The sequence below is a fragment of the Staurois parvus genome, unplaced genomic scaffold (genome assembly GCF_062004578.1).
Source record: "Staurois parvus isolate SC_StPar_1 unplaced genomic scaffold, SC_StPar_1.0 ptg000233l, whole genome shotgun sequence".
Taxonomy (NCBI): Eukaryota; Metazoa; Chordata; class Amphibia; order Anura; family Ranidae; genus Staurois; species Staurois parvus.
Genome location: NW_028318029.1, coordinates 3,704,359 through 3,719,216, shown reverse-complemented (window position 1 = coordinate 3,719,216; position 14,858 = coordinate 3,704,359). Strand labels below are relative to the sequence as shown.

Sequence of the window (14,858 nt, the reverse complement as noted above, 5' to 3'; positions counted from 1 at the left end):
CTTCCATGGGGGTAAATACTTTAACTCTCCTGATTAATGCTAGCATCTCCACAAAAGATATTGAGCAACAGCCAACCCAAGGCTGCAGTACTTCATAAAGGTGCTTGTGTATTTCAAGCAATAAGGCTTATTACAATTGACACCCCAATTGTAGGTGGCACTTGCTAAGGAAAAATAATGCATACTCTCTTTTGGCTCTTGTATGTACCAGCTTTTAAATGTCTTTTCTGCAAAATTCATCAACAATATTTCTCACACTTTCTTTTATTACTACTTTGATTGTGTTTTGCTTCTGCCACAGAGCCCTAAAATGTCTGTTGCACAAAGTTCTCAGCCTGATGAGATTCAAACATTACACCCAAGCAAGGAAGAGAAGCTAGTAATTGAGGCTTCAGTACAGCGCAAAAGCCCCTCTCCTAAGAAGATCTCCCTGGACAAGAAAGCAAAGGAAGGTGCTCATTTGACAGCTGATGGTGAAGACACAGCCAAAGATCATATCCAGCAGAATATGAAGAATGCACACCAGCCAAGCACAGGTCCAGCATCCCGGGCTGCTCATGGCAGCAGTAACTCAATTCCTTACATTGACTGCAGTGATGTAGATAGCGAGTATGATATTCACAGAGCGCTTTTGGTCCGCTCTCAGTCCCAAACAAATGACAATGATGAGATTGGATTTCATTGTAGTAATGGAATCTATCACACAGATGAATATCCCAAACGTTCCAAACTGAGACAGCAGATTTCCTCTGTTAGGTCATCATCTAATATTATTGAAGAGTATATTGATGATGACTCAGCTGGTATGTCTTTTTATGCTGGCGGGAGTCCAAAAATGCCCAGGCACAGCTCTTTAATAGATGAAATGTTCAATGGGCCAGGCAGCCGTAGTCCCCTAGCTGCTCCATTGTGCCCCAGTAGCAAAGGATCAAGTCCAAACATGAGTTTTAATAGGACAGGTTCACCCAGTTATATTTCAGCAAATGCATACAATAACAATAATGGGGTGGTGATTCCAGAAGACTATGAACTGGTTAGCCAAAGCTATGGCTATGCCAGGTATAGCCCATCACTGGACAGTAAACATATTCATAAACTTAAGGCTGGCTATCGTAACCATTCTGATACCGATCCTTTTATTTTAAGTCAAATGTCTTCCACACCAGTTACTGACCATAAAGCTGAAGAGCAAAGGATAGACCATCTTTCCAAGATGGCTGCCCTGGAAGCTAAAATGATGTCAAATGGCATTTTTGACACTAGACAACTTAGGTGCAGTCCAGTATTGCGGCCAGCAGCTCTAATACAAGATCAAATGAGTGCTGTCCCCATGACTGATGGTTCTACCAGTAGTGGTAGTGAATCTAGCGATACAGATTCAGACATAGTTGATTCTTTCAGCCACCCACTTGTTTATGGAAACCCAATAGTGTTAAGCTCTTCACCAATGCCAAGAAATAACTACTCATTTGGTAGCCTTCAGCTGGAGGAGTATGCAGAAGAGATACATGATGAGGATACCGTCCTTAGTTTTAGTGATGAAGATGGTGCACATATTTTCAGCTGCTGAGCAGTTGAATAGAAGAGCATTCATCTTGGCTACTAAAAGTTGCACAGGTTAAAATTGTTTACGGCATGCAAAAAAAAGTGCTATAGTTGCATAGGTAGTTTGCACATTATCTTTACTCAGTTCTAGAAGTAAATTAGCTACTGTTTTATATAATTTAATAGTGTTGATGTTGCGAAGATTTCTTCTTATTGGTCTTTTGTACTGTAGTAGCACTTGCATAGATTTTTGTAGATGACTTGTTTGTAAATTTTTATTAATGCACATAGGATAGCAGTATTAGAATTAGATTTAGGGGCCACACAAGTTGTTGAGCTTGATTTGCACTAATCATTTTTAAATGCAGCCTTCTTAAAGTCTGATGCTCAACCTCTTGTTTTAATGTAATTTTAGCAAAAATAACTGGTGTTCTGGTGGTAATTGAACATTACACTTTAGTGCCACGGTTATACTGTAAGCCATACATGTGACAAACGTATTGTTTAGATTAGAAATTGAATATATTTTCTTTATTCAGTGCCTATTGTCTATTATGAAGTGATACAGTGCTGCAGGGTAGAGTATTTTCTGATCTGAGATTTTGTAGTTTTACCCACTCTTTGGAAGGGGGTATTTTTCACAGTTTGAGTAATACAGTATACTAATTTACTACTATATATTTTGAGAGGATACTACATCCTAAAATATTTATGTTATGCACACTTAATGTTTTTTTTTCCATGTAAGTAGATTAAATCTGCCTTTAAATTTCACACTCTGTTAAAAGTCAGTCTCATGGCCCCAGCAGAACTTTGGTGTATGGCATTAACTACAAAACCACACTGGCCCTGGCTAAGAGATAAGAAGGTCAGACAGAATTAGGATTGCATTGCCTGTAATAATGCTTTACTGTTACTCTGGTGCTAGTAACATTTCATACACTATACTACACTAGTTGGCTAATGAAAATGACATTCACTTTAAACTTTTGTTATGTGTGACATAACTGATCCTGAAAGACAGGCCATTGTACAGGATACCCTAGGTACAAATAGTGGAGTCGAGCAGGGTGAGAAGGGATATTGGTGGTGTCTGCAAGGCAAAGGATGCATGTTTATGCAAATCATTATTTGGTTGCTTTCTTATTGGCCATCTGCTGACTGAAGTATGTGGTTATCTTTAAGGTGGTTACAAATTATATGAAAGACAAAGGATTTTTTCAATATTCCTGGGTGGTTTAGACATCTGCAAATGCCACTAACATATGGGCTGCTTGTATCCAATTTGTTGTGCCCTTTACTTGTTTGTTTTCAAGACAATCTTTGAACACTAATATACTTGTGATGTACTACTTTGGAACGTTCACTCTCACTCTTGTCATTTGTTATTATGCTATGAATCAGATATTTATATATGTTTTAAGCACTGCTTTTGTCTGCATGTACTGTACCTCAAACAAAGGATGTGGAAGGGGCTACTGTCGTCATCCTCCAGCATGTTTTATCCTGTTACTTACATTTTTCCTGGTCTTGTTTTAATGTTTCTTTCTTTAAATTACCCCTTTATGAATACATGGTCTTTTACCCTAAAACAACAGTGATCTAATCAGCCAGGGTTTCAACTAATTTTGTAGTCTATGATAAAGCCATATTTCTGCTGGGCCCTTTTTTCTAGTTTTGGACAGAGTGGAGAGGAATTAGAACACCTGTCAGGTTTTTATTGCTGTCTGCACCCCATTAGGGAGACTCACCCCTTTTGTTTGTCCTGTTTACTGTTATCACCGAAAGTGAAAGTAAAAGAAAATCCCAAATTTTGTGTTGACATCAGAACACCAATAGAAGGGAAATCTTCCAGTGGAGACACTGGTTCTGGTGACAGACCAGGATTCACTCACTTTAGTGGGATTTTCTCTCACTTCCTGTTTTGCCTATGGGACAGGAAGTGAAGGGAAAACTCACCAATGGGACACATATGGAAAAAAAAACTGAGGGGGTGTTCTAACCTTCCCTTACTCTATCCATAATAGAAAACAGTTTTGCCTTTAGTTACACTTTGTTGTATTATCAAAATTTAGCCAAGCCAGTATCTTTAACAGCATATGAAAGAGAATTTTTAAATTTGATATCATGAAGGCTGATCTTAAAATTCGCTAATGTCTACTGCATTCCAGAGACATGGGGAAAGCACTCTGGAATAACACGTGCCACACAGTTGTACTGTTTGTCTTCATAATTGTTGGCCTAAAATGGAGAAAAACTGAGCACTTGTCTCCCTGCTTTTCTCTGTCAGCTGTGAACATGCAGATTTTCTTTACTGCATAAAGTCTTGCTTTGTTCTGTATATCTTCCCTTTTCCTCTCTGTCCTTTACCAAAAAGAAACTGATATGGGTAAAGGGAAAACATTTTTCAACACTACTCTTTTTGTGGTGTGTCTTAAAATTGCTGTTACCATGGCAAAGATCACTGATGTTCTTATGGGAGGGACATTTATTTTTCACAAGCACTACATTTATGACCAAGGTGTAACAATGTTTTTACACTGGAACAGAAGCAAAAAGAATGTTTTACTGTGTTAACAGGGCTGCACTGTATTGGCAAAATAACTTTTGATGGCCAACTAAAGACTAAATCTTTGATTGGCTAACAGACAACATAATATGCCTAACAAACATGTTAGTCTAATGGTGGTATAGTTTGCCATGAAAAAGGGTATCACTGTTACAGAATTATGTGTCTTTTTCACTACGCAAAATGTTTGATTACATATTTGCACTAGTGAAAAATACTGTTACACCATGGACAGCAGTTGTAGTATGAGATGGTGACACCTCTGTGTGATATTAATACATGAGTGTACTGGCTGAGAAAGTCACTGGCTGCCTGTGCAATGTTCAGCTTGGTGAATTTCGGTGCATGCAATGCATTGCTTATCTTCAACCACGCCAAAAGCTTTACCTATATCCAGCCTACTGTACAACTGTCATTTGTTTATCTGTTTTTGTCAATTTGCTGACCATCTGTGGTGATAACATAGTCAATGGGTAAGATGTTACCGTACACTAGATTTTCTGCCTACTGTGCTGCTCTGTATTCCATGCTTCTCTCTTATGTGCAAACTCTTTTGCTAAAAGCTCCTTTCAGCAGCTTTCACATGATTAGAACTTTTGATCAAGCCTCAAATGTTTTTACCAATTTTATATTTACCTGTGCTTAGGGTATTTTTTACACAGGTTATTAGGTATGTTTGTACCAAATCTTTGAACTTAGAGAATCACGTGACACAAAGTTGATAGTTATAGAGATGACTGAGCTACATGCAGCCTTATGAAGGATGAAGTATACTCTATGGAAATTCTTGCCTTTTTCAACATATTTGAACATGGAAATATTAGATCTTTAGTTATACAGTGCCTACAGATAAAGGTGATACTTGAATAAGAGCTCAAGAATAATTTGCTTTTTCGACCAGTTATCAGTAGATGTAATGGTGTGGTGTGAAGTACACCCTTGCAATCAAGTTGGTATTGCCCCATGTAATAGAAATTACTACCTTGTAGGCATTTTGTATAACTTCTCCACATTTTCTTGTGTGTTTCCTTGCATGAACTGGACATATCCCCCCCCCCCTCCAATTTATAAAATATCAATGAGATTCAAATCACCACTTTGACTAGGATAATCCATAATCCTCTTTTTTTTCAGAGCCTTTCTTTGGTGCATTTGCTGGTGTGCTTTGGTTCGTTCTCTTGTTGAAAGACTTCTTAGCAGTCTTTAATGTTGGCACAGATAGCCTTACATTCTCATCAAGTACGCTTTCATATCATGCAGAATGTAAAGTTGACTCAGACTGTGAGCTACCCAGGCATTGAAGCTGCAAAGCACCCCCAAACCATAATATTTCCGCCATCATATTTGGCAGTTAGGAGGCTAAGCTTCTGAGATACTGTCTTCAGTTTGTGGTAAACATGTCTACAGTTACTGTGACCAAACAGCTCAGTCTTTGATCTGTTTTCAGTACATTGTTCCAGAAGACCTTGTCTTTGCCTATATGGTAATCTTGTTCATATGTTCTTTTTGAACAGCAAAGACTTTTTTTTTTTTTTTAACACACCTCTCACACAGGTTGAATTGGGTGCAATCTACCTGATTGCACCAGAAAGACTAGGTTGACATATTTGCAAGTCAGAGAGCACAAGCTAAACACACGCGTTCCCCAACCAGCAAGAAAATGCGCTGCTCTTTAGCAGACACGCAGGGGTGCCAATAATTGTTAATGCCACCCCCACGTATTTAAAAATAAAATTTCCACGTAGCTGTGTTCAGAAAAAAGGGTCAGAGACTTTTTTCCACATTTCCCACAGGTACAAATGAATGGGCTGCTGGTTCCATGCATACACAGCACACAGTACCAGCAGATGTGTGAACTTTGCCTAAGAAGGTTGTAAGCTGCAAAACCCAATTCAAATTTCATGATTTTTAAGTGGTGGTGAAAGTAGGAGTGCACTTATCTTTCGTATCTCTATTTATCCATTTAAATCATGGAAATTAATACACCTTTGAAATGTTGTGTCATTTGTATAAGTCTATCACCTTTTATCAGTAAGCACTATTCAAATCAAGATCTTATGTTTCTTGTTCAAATATGTTGAAAACATCAATTTTCATATGTCTACTTACTTTTTCACATGACTGTAATGACATTTAAATAATTATAGACATCTGTACTTTGAATTTCTATATAGAAGAAAACAGGCTGCAGCATTAGCAGTGTGAATTTGAGAATGATTCTTTTGCCATATCTCTTCCTCCTCCTCTTATACTGTGTATACCTTTTATATATTTGTGGCTAAAAAAGGCAGAAGATTTAATATTTATCTTGAGATCTTCAGATTTTTGGAAGTTATCATTAGCAAAATTCGCTATACTATAGCAAATGTAAAAAATGTTTGCTTTAAGAAACAAATACATTTTCGGTTTGCTGCTGCAATTAAATATCCCTCCACGTATTTGGTGTATTGTTTTAGGCTCCATGCACACGAGCGATTTTCTAAGCTCCTAGTAGCTATTATCAGCATTATTATTATTATACAGGATTTATATAGCGCCAACAGTTTGTGCAGCACTTTACAAGATGAAGGCAGACATTACAGTTACAATACAATTTGGTGCAAGATCAAACAGAGGGCCCTGCTCGTTAGAACTTACAATCAGCATAATTTTTTCTGCTCATAGAAGCTAAATAGTGTTATCCTATGTGTCCACGCACACTACGTTAGGTTAATAGCATTTTGTGAGCTTCATCATCTAGGAACAGAAAAAAAATATTTTTGCTGAGTTTTTTTGAAGCGATTTTCAAGCAGAAAAAAAACACTAAATGCTACTAAAATGCTCCAAACTGCTTTTTTCTAGCTTTTTTTTTTTTGCTCTACATGTACTGTAAAAATGCTAATAAAATGCTAACACTTCTAAATGCTACTAAAAACTATTAACCAGCGTTTTTTGATCTTAAAAAACCGCTAGTGTGCATGGAGCCTAATACTTACACTGTGTGCTTTTGGCTTCGGGATTGTTTCTGTAAGCAGTTTTAAGCCATTTTTCATCTGAGAGATTCTCAGAGAGCCAATTGCAAGTTACAGTTACCGATTTTATTGAATTTTTTAGTATGTCCATCCAAGTGGCCCAATTATTCTTACAACTATTCATATACACCTAACAAGAGGTTGAAAAATATGTTCCCTCTTGAAATGATAGTATTAATAATTGTAAGGCATCACCACTGGCTGGCCTAATTCAGTATACAGCTTTCAAGTGTTACAAAGATGGGGAGACAAAAGAGGTACACTTTTATAAGTTAAATCTTTCACAGTTGTAGTGAGAATCCCTTCAAAAATGTGATGCAGTAGATTTGAATTTGTTCTAGGAGGGTTTAAAAAATGTTTTGCTCATAAGAGAGAAAGGTTTATATATATAAAAGGGCTATAGAATGGCTATAGAATTATGTTTTTAGTGGTGTTATCCAAGAAAATCTGTTATGGTGCCATATACAGAAAATATATAAAGTGAAACTATTTTTTTTTACTTAATAATCAAGTATATGAAAAGCCTATAAGTTGCAATTACATCTTTAAAATGATTTAAAAATACAAATCCGACTAATCACAATTGCATTTACATTACAGCTAGTTACATATGACTCTAAATAGATGTAATTGCAAATTAATTTCCACATCCTGGCCATATGCATTATTATAACTTTGTCTTCCCAGCTTCTAGAAAATATAAATTATTTTGATGGTCTCATGCAATTTTCTTTTGAATGTCATTTTCTTTATTTTTCATGAGATCACCTTCTTTTTGGATATATATCTAGTGGAAAGTATTTGGACAAGTTCTGATTTTGTTTTGTGATAGTAAATGGAATTTGTGAACTGTAGACTAGTTTGTTGGTTAGTTTTTTGGTCATGAAAAGAAGATTTTTGCATGCTTTTTAATCTTTTGATTTGTAAACGACCAAGATTTTCTGTGCCCTCACACTGTTGCCTGTGTTGTGTAAGTTGGTGCTAGGATATTCTCCTGTTTTTATTTTATGGCACCAGTTGGTTTGGATATTTGCTTTTACCCTTTTCATTTCCCAGTGTGTGCAAGGAGCCAGAGTCTTTGCAGATAGAGGTGAATGGGTAAACATACTCTTAACTGTTTTTTTTGATATTTAGAAAACTAGGATACATTTGAATAATTAATACAGTTCCTGTGATACACATATACTTCTTCAAAATGTGTAAATTTGTAATACTGGTTTTTAGCATCAATAAAATTGGCACACATTTGTGTAATCTCTTCCTGAAGTGTGTGTTTAATATTGTTTTGTAGATTTAGAACTGCATGTGGCCATTTTTCCAGACATACAGAAAACTCCACCCTAACCACCTAAATAGAAAGCAATATAATATTGTCCAGCTATGAATTATTAGTGAAGTTAGAAAACAGATGTTTTAGGCTTATTATATATCAATGCCGTGCCTCTACTGGCACCTTTAATAGGGTGCTGGCACTCCTACTGCAATATGAAAAACACCCCACTGCTGCCTGCTGTGTTCAGTTTGAGTAAAGATTTACTGCTTGCTTTATTTTAAACAGAGCAAATCATCCTCTGAAATCTAGCACATAACATTCCTGTAATCTTTTACTTCCACTGCATGATCAGCAGCAGCAGAACTCTGTATTTTACAATAAATGTTGCAATTAATTTTAATATTATACATTTTAAAAAGGATAGAGTCTTTATTTTTCTAATAATCATTTATTACATGACAATTGACTCCTGTAAGCACTTCAGGTTGGCTAAAGAGACAGCATAGCAGAGCTATGTGCTTTAATGCACAATGTGTCTGAATTTTTGAATTGAGCTCTTCAATAAGAAAGGAGTCACTGAGATGATTCACTGAGTTTATCAAAAAGAAACAACGAGCTTTTAGAATCAGAACCTTTAAAACCCTAAACCACCCCTCCTAGTGCATACTTCTCCCATGGTGTTTACAGCATTCATGAAAAATGTCTCCTTGTGTTAGCTACCCGTGCGCAGTAACTCCCAATGGACTTAATGGAGCCATACTCCTCCATCTCAGCTGTATGAGTATGGCTTCATAATTGTCTGTAGAGGAGTTACTACACAGGAGTGGCAGAATCGGGGGAGATTTCTGTTTGGAGAATGTAAAGACTACCAAAGAGAGGTAAGTTTGTACTATGGTGGGGAAGTTATAGGTTATACTACCTTAGGGGGCCAGGGAGGAAGGCTGGCTTATTTTCTACAAGAAGTGTAGTTGTACTTTAACCATTTATTAATAAATATTGATAAATAAAACTCTCATAGTTCATGGGAAATTAGTGATCTTTTATTGTACAAATACGGGGAATGCCACAGTCTTAAGTTTCATTAGGTGTTCCATTGCTGTACTGGCTTTCTATAGCCAACACCTATGAAATTCCTCCCATTTTTCTTACACATTTTGAAAGTGTTTTTGTAAATCTATACCCTAACCTTATGGCATTCACAACCCTACAGCCGTGATGAGAAACGTGACGTCTTCCTAGGCACAGGCTAATCAGGTTTCCTCTGAATGGCACTCATGTTTCCTTTCAAATTGTCAAGACATGATGTGCTATTTGTTTGCCATCACTTCTTATCCTGTGTGTAATTTTCTTCATTGAATGAATGACTAGCTATGCTAGTATCTCTGTCCCAAGCGTTCAGTGGAGCATGAATGGAATTACGTCAAAAGGTATACTGTGTCTGTTTTGTGTAGTACTGGCAATGTAGTCCTTCCAGCCTTTGTCATTTGTCTCATCTGCAGTGAAGTTTTGTATAGTAGTAGGCCTCTGTAGATTCTCTCTAACAAATGTCCTTTCTGTAATGTAGTTGCTGAGCAGATCCCACCCCCCATATATTGTGTCCTGCTCAATGTCTAATTTGTTAAAACACTTGAAATGATCCTCCAAATGTACCTATAGCTCAATATATGCTAGATGTCCGATTTTATAATAATTTTAGCTTGCTGGAGAAAGTGAACCCTGCTTTGATCATTTGCAGAGCATATCCTTCAGGAGAACTAAATATGGGGCATTAGTCTATGGGCTAATGTTTTTTTTCCCTTGTAATCATTAGTCAGAGGATCAGCTTGTCTCTTTGGGATTAAGCCCTTCAGTGTATCAGAGCTGCTTGTATTTCTACTAGTGTGCTTGTGCTGTAGAGTAGCTTGGAAATTCTATGTTTAGTTTGGAATAAAAGGTACAACACACTAAATAAGTATCTTTGTTGTTTATAGGTTCATTAACAGGGAGTCCACACCTCTCAGAACTGTCAATTAATTCTCAAGGAGCAACAACAGGGCTAAACTCCACATTATCGCCAAACTTAAGTCCTGATGGAAAGCCTTCTTCTCCTCTCATCAGTCCATTGCTGAACGAGCCCATCTGTATCAGAACTGATGATGAGGAGGATAGCCGGAAAAAGGTACTCTTCTACCTTTCTATTTTGGTCCTTCTTTCAATTTCATGCAATAAGGGCACACACAGATTTTGTCTTGTGTGTATGTTCAGATGTAATAATTATATAGCGTATACAATTTTGAAATCCCACCTTGACATGACATAGTAAAAGCTTTTCCAAAATTATAACTTAAATGATAAGTTCACATTATAAAAAAAAGCAAATTTTTTAGCAGGTAAAGAACAATTTATATATATATTATTTTTTTTTTTTGCCGGAGCCTAGAAAGCAATGCATAAGTGATCAGCAGATCAGTCTGTCTCCAGCAGACTATTAGTTTAATCTGTGTGCTTGTACCTCATATGAGCAGACAGTTTAACAGGAAGACTGAATGACCTACAACAGCGTGCCACTGTACCATGGTAGTTCATTGAGAACTACAAGGCGACATTCGCAAAGGATGTTGGTACTTGTAGTTCATTTATGCACAGAACTGTGTGAATGAATGATGCGGCTGTGTGGGTGGAGCCCTGCTAGGCTAGGCTGATTAAAAAAATTGATAGCTAGTATGGGGAACTTCTGTCACAGGGAATGGGGGGGGGGGGTCGGGGTCGGGCAGCGACTGCATCAGTGGGAACATGTTACACCTTCCACCCTAAAAACAGGTGGAACATGTACCATGTTCCCAAAGGAGAGCTTATCCTTTTAAGTCCAATTGACGTCTTGAAAATATCATTTCAACCAGACAGTTAATGTAATAACGGTTCCCATTTTTACAGTCTGTCTTTTGCTTACACTTCAGCTATGTAGGATGTCAAAATATGATTGTGCAGTCTAGGCATCAGAAAAGGTCAGTAACCCTGACCTGGCTAGATATTATTATTATTCTTATAATACAGGATTTATATAGTGCCAACAGTTTGCTCGGCGCTTTACAATATAAAGGGAGACAATACATCAACAATACAGTTCAATACAAGAGGGCTAGAAGGGCCCTGCTCCAATCTAAGAGGGAGGGGCTGGTGGTACAAAAAGGTTTTAACTGTGGGGGATGAACTGATAGGAGGAATAGAAGATTCCGTTATGAGCTGAAGGCAGGATAGGCTTCCCTGTAGAGATAGGTTTTCATAGCCTAAAAGTGGGCAGAGTAGGAAATAGTCGGAAAGATTGGGGTAGATAGTTCCAGAGCATGGGGGAGGCTCTGGAGAAGTCCTGGAAACGAGCATGGGAGGAGGAGACAAGGGGGCTAGAGAGCAGGAGGTCGTGGGAGGAGCAGAGAGGACGGTTTGGGTGATATTTGAAGCCAAGATTGGTGATGTAATTTGGGGCAGGATTATAAATGGCTTTATATGTTATTGTTAATGTTTTGAATTTTATTCTTTGGGCAATGGGAAGCCAGTTGAGGGATTGGCAGAGAGGGATGGCAGATTTGTAACAGTTAGTAAGGTGGATTAGTCTGGAAGCAGCATTCACAATAGACTGAAGAGAGGATAGCCTGCGATTAGGTAGACCAATGAGGAAGGAGTTATAATAGTCAAGGCAAGAGATAACAAGGGAGTGAATAAGTTGCTTAGCTGTTTCAGAAGTTAAGAACGGGCATATCTTGAAGATGTTGCAGAGGTGAAGTCTACAAGATTTGGACAGTGATTGGATTTGGGGCTGAAAGGACAGATGGGAATCCAGGATTACACCTAGTACCCTGGCATGAGGGGAGGGACTGATGGTTGTATTATTTATCTTGATGGAGAATTCGGGAGGGGGCAGGGGCTGGAGGGAATAGTATGAGCTCTGTTTTGAAAAGATTTAGTTTGAGGAAGTGGAATGATATCCGTGCTGATATGTCACTTAGTAGGTTAGTAATGCGAGAGGAGACTGAAGGGGTGAGGAGTAGAAAGATAGATTTGTGTGTCATCAGCATAGAGATGGTACTTAAAGCCATGGGAGTTTATCAAGTGACCAAGCGAGGAGGTGTAGATGGAAAAGAGTAGGGGTCCAAGGACAGAACCTTGAAGGACCCCTACAGAAAGAGGAAGTGGAGAGGAGGAGACAGGTTATATGTAATGCTTAAGGAGCGCTGTGATAGGTAGGGGAGAACCAAGAGAGAGCAGAGTCTTGGAGGCCAAGAGAGTGGAGTTTTTTGAGGAGGAGGGGATGGTCAACAGTATCAAAAGCTTCAGAGAGGTCAAGTAGTAAGAGTACGGAGTAGTGGCCATTGGTTTTAGCAGTTAATAAATCATTAGTGAGTTTTAGTAGGGCTGTTTCAGTGGAGTGGAGTGAGTGAAAGCCAGACTGTAAAGGATCAAGAAGGTTGTCAGTGTAGTAGGAGCTCAGGTGATTGTAGACTAAGCGTTCTAAGAGTTTAGAGGTAAACGGGAGCAGGGAGATGGGTCTTAAGTTGTTTAGGTTGGTGGGGTCCAGCGAGGGTTTTTTAAGTATGGGAGTGATCTGTGCATGGGAGCATAGGACAGAAGCAGAGGTTGACCGTAGTAGTTGAGAGGAGACAGGATCCAGGGGGCACATGGTGAGACAGGCTTCTGAGAAAACTTTAGTGACCTCTTCAGTAGTAGCAAGGTCAAAAGAGGAAAGTGTGGAGGGAGGTTTAGTATAAAGTATGCTAAGTGGGATAGATCAAAACAGGGCGCACTTTCCTTGTGCATTACTGTGATAATATGAAATTTATTATAAAAATACAAATGCATACTCACAAGCCAAAAATGTCATAAAAACAGAGACAAGGAGTCAAAGGATGCCAGTCGTGGACAACATAGGTCCTCGGGTAATGTACTAGCACGTTTCGGGAGTCTAACTCCCTTTCTCAGAGCATGGACACATAGACTAACATGGAGGGGCATTTTGAGGCAGAAAAAAAAACACTTTCTGCCCCTAGGACATACCTGTATATGAGATGAAGTAGTTATACTGGGGCCATGGCTGCAGCTGCAGTAAGGAGTACCTATCACTGGCCGCCCATGCTATCATGTTGTTCATACCTTGTGATAGCAATAAAAGTGATCAAACATTTTTGTAAACAGACTGCATAAAAAAAAAAAAATCAAAATGAAATAAATGGCAACATTTTTAAAAAAATGTAACCGCTTCCCATCCGGCCACTGTACACAAATGGCCAGGTGGGACAAGTGCTGTTCTGACTGGATGCCCATGGGCACAGCACATCACAGTTCAGGATATGAGCTCTCTGATTGGCCCTCCCAATCATGCAATGGCTGTGTCCTATCACAGCCATCACACAATTATATAACCATCAAACATTATATAACCCATTTTTTTTGGTAAAATATAAAAAATTCACTAGATTTGACATTGAGTTCCCTAATCACATGGAGAGCCTGGAGAGGCATCGGTGTGCAGCGGGAGGGGGGTGCTAATCAGCTGCTAGGTTGGCTTTTACAAATGAGGGAATCGCCGGCTGCAAAAAAAAGATACCGGGATTATGCCTGTAGCTGCAGGCATCATACCGGTATAAGAGCTGATACCCATACAGGTCCACCTGTTGGGAAGTGGTTTTAAAGGCTTAGAGAAAGCTCCCTGAAGCTTGCTGAAAGTACCCTACAAGCTTGCTGTTCATACTACTCTAATACAAGCTGAAGCCTATGTGAAACAGGCTTAAGACTTCTTAACTTTATTCATAAATAGTTTGGGCCAAAGCTGGACTTTTATACATAAGCCCTATTTTGTTTTTGCTGTGAGAAATGCAAGTTTTAGGTCACTATTGCAAAACTGGTTGGAAAACTGAATGTTACCTAAACTTGTTGAAGGGAAGTCAAGAAATGCATTGTTACTGCTTAATATGAAATGTGTCCTTTCTGTTCACTATTATGTTTTCTTCTCTGTAGAGATTTCCAACTGACAAAGCTTACTTTATTGCAAAGGAGGTTTCAACCACGGAGTGCACCTATCTTAAAGATCTTGAAGTCATTACAGTGGTAAGTAATGTTCCAGTTTAATTGCAAAGTATACATTAATCAACAAATTCAAATTTACATTCACTATTCTTCAGTAAATAGATGGTTGAACACTAACAATACTGGGTTGACCACTGAGAGGTAGACAATATTTTTGTTATAGTGTTTTTCATTAACCTTTGATTGCTCTGTTCTCTTTATACAGTCAGGTCCATAAATATTGGGATATCAACACAATTCTAACATTTTTGGCGCTATACACCACCACAATGGATTTGAAATGAAACAAACAAGATGTGCTTTAACTGCAGACTGTCAGCTTTAATTTGAGGGTATTTACATCCAAATCAGGTGAACGGTGTAGGAATTACAGCAGTTTGCATATGTGCCTCCCACTTGTTAA

The 14,858-nt window shown here is 38.3% G+C and overlaps 1 protein-coding gene across 2 annotated transcripts in view; it reads left to right on the top strand.

Moving 5' to 3' along the window:
• Positions 1 to 14,858, top strand: part of FARP1 (FERM, ARH/RhoGEF and pleckstrin domain protein 1) — a 269,344-nt gene that overhangs the window by 218,425 nt on the left and 36,061 nt on the right. Inside the window, exons 13-15 of one of the 2 annotated variants that reach the window (XM_089679976.1) lie at positions 302 to 536; positions 10,381 to 10,556; positions 14,387 to 14,476. In XM_089679976.1, coding sequence (XP_089536102.1) covers positions 302 to 536; positions 10,381 to 10,556; positions 14,387 to 14,476 — 501 coding nt within the window. Of the gene's footprint in view, positions 1 to 301; positions 537 to 10,368; positions 10,557 to 14,386; positions 14,477 to 14,858 lie in introns of both variants that reach the window. The other variant, XM_089679975.1, reaches the window with a different exon arrangement.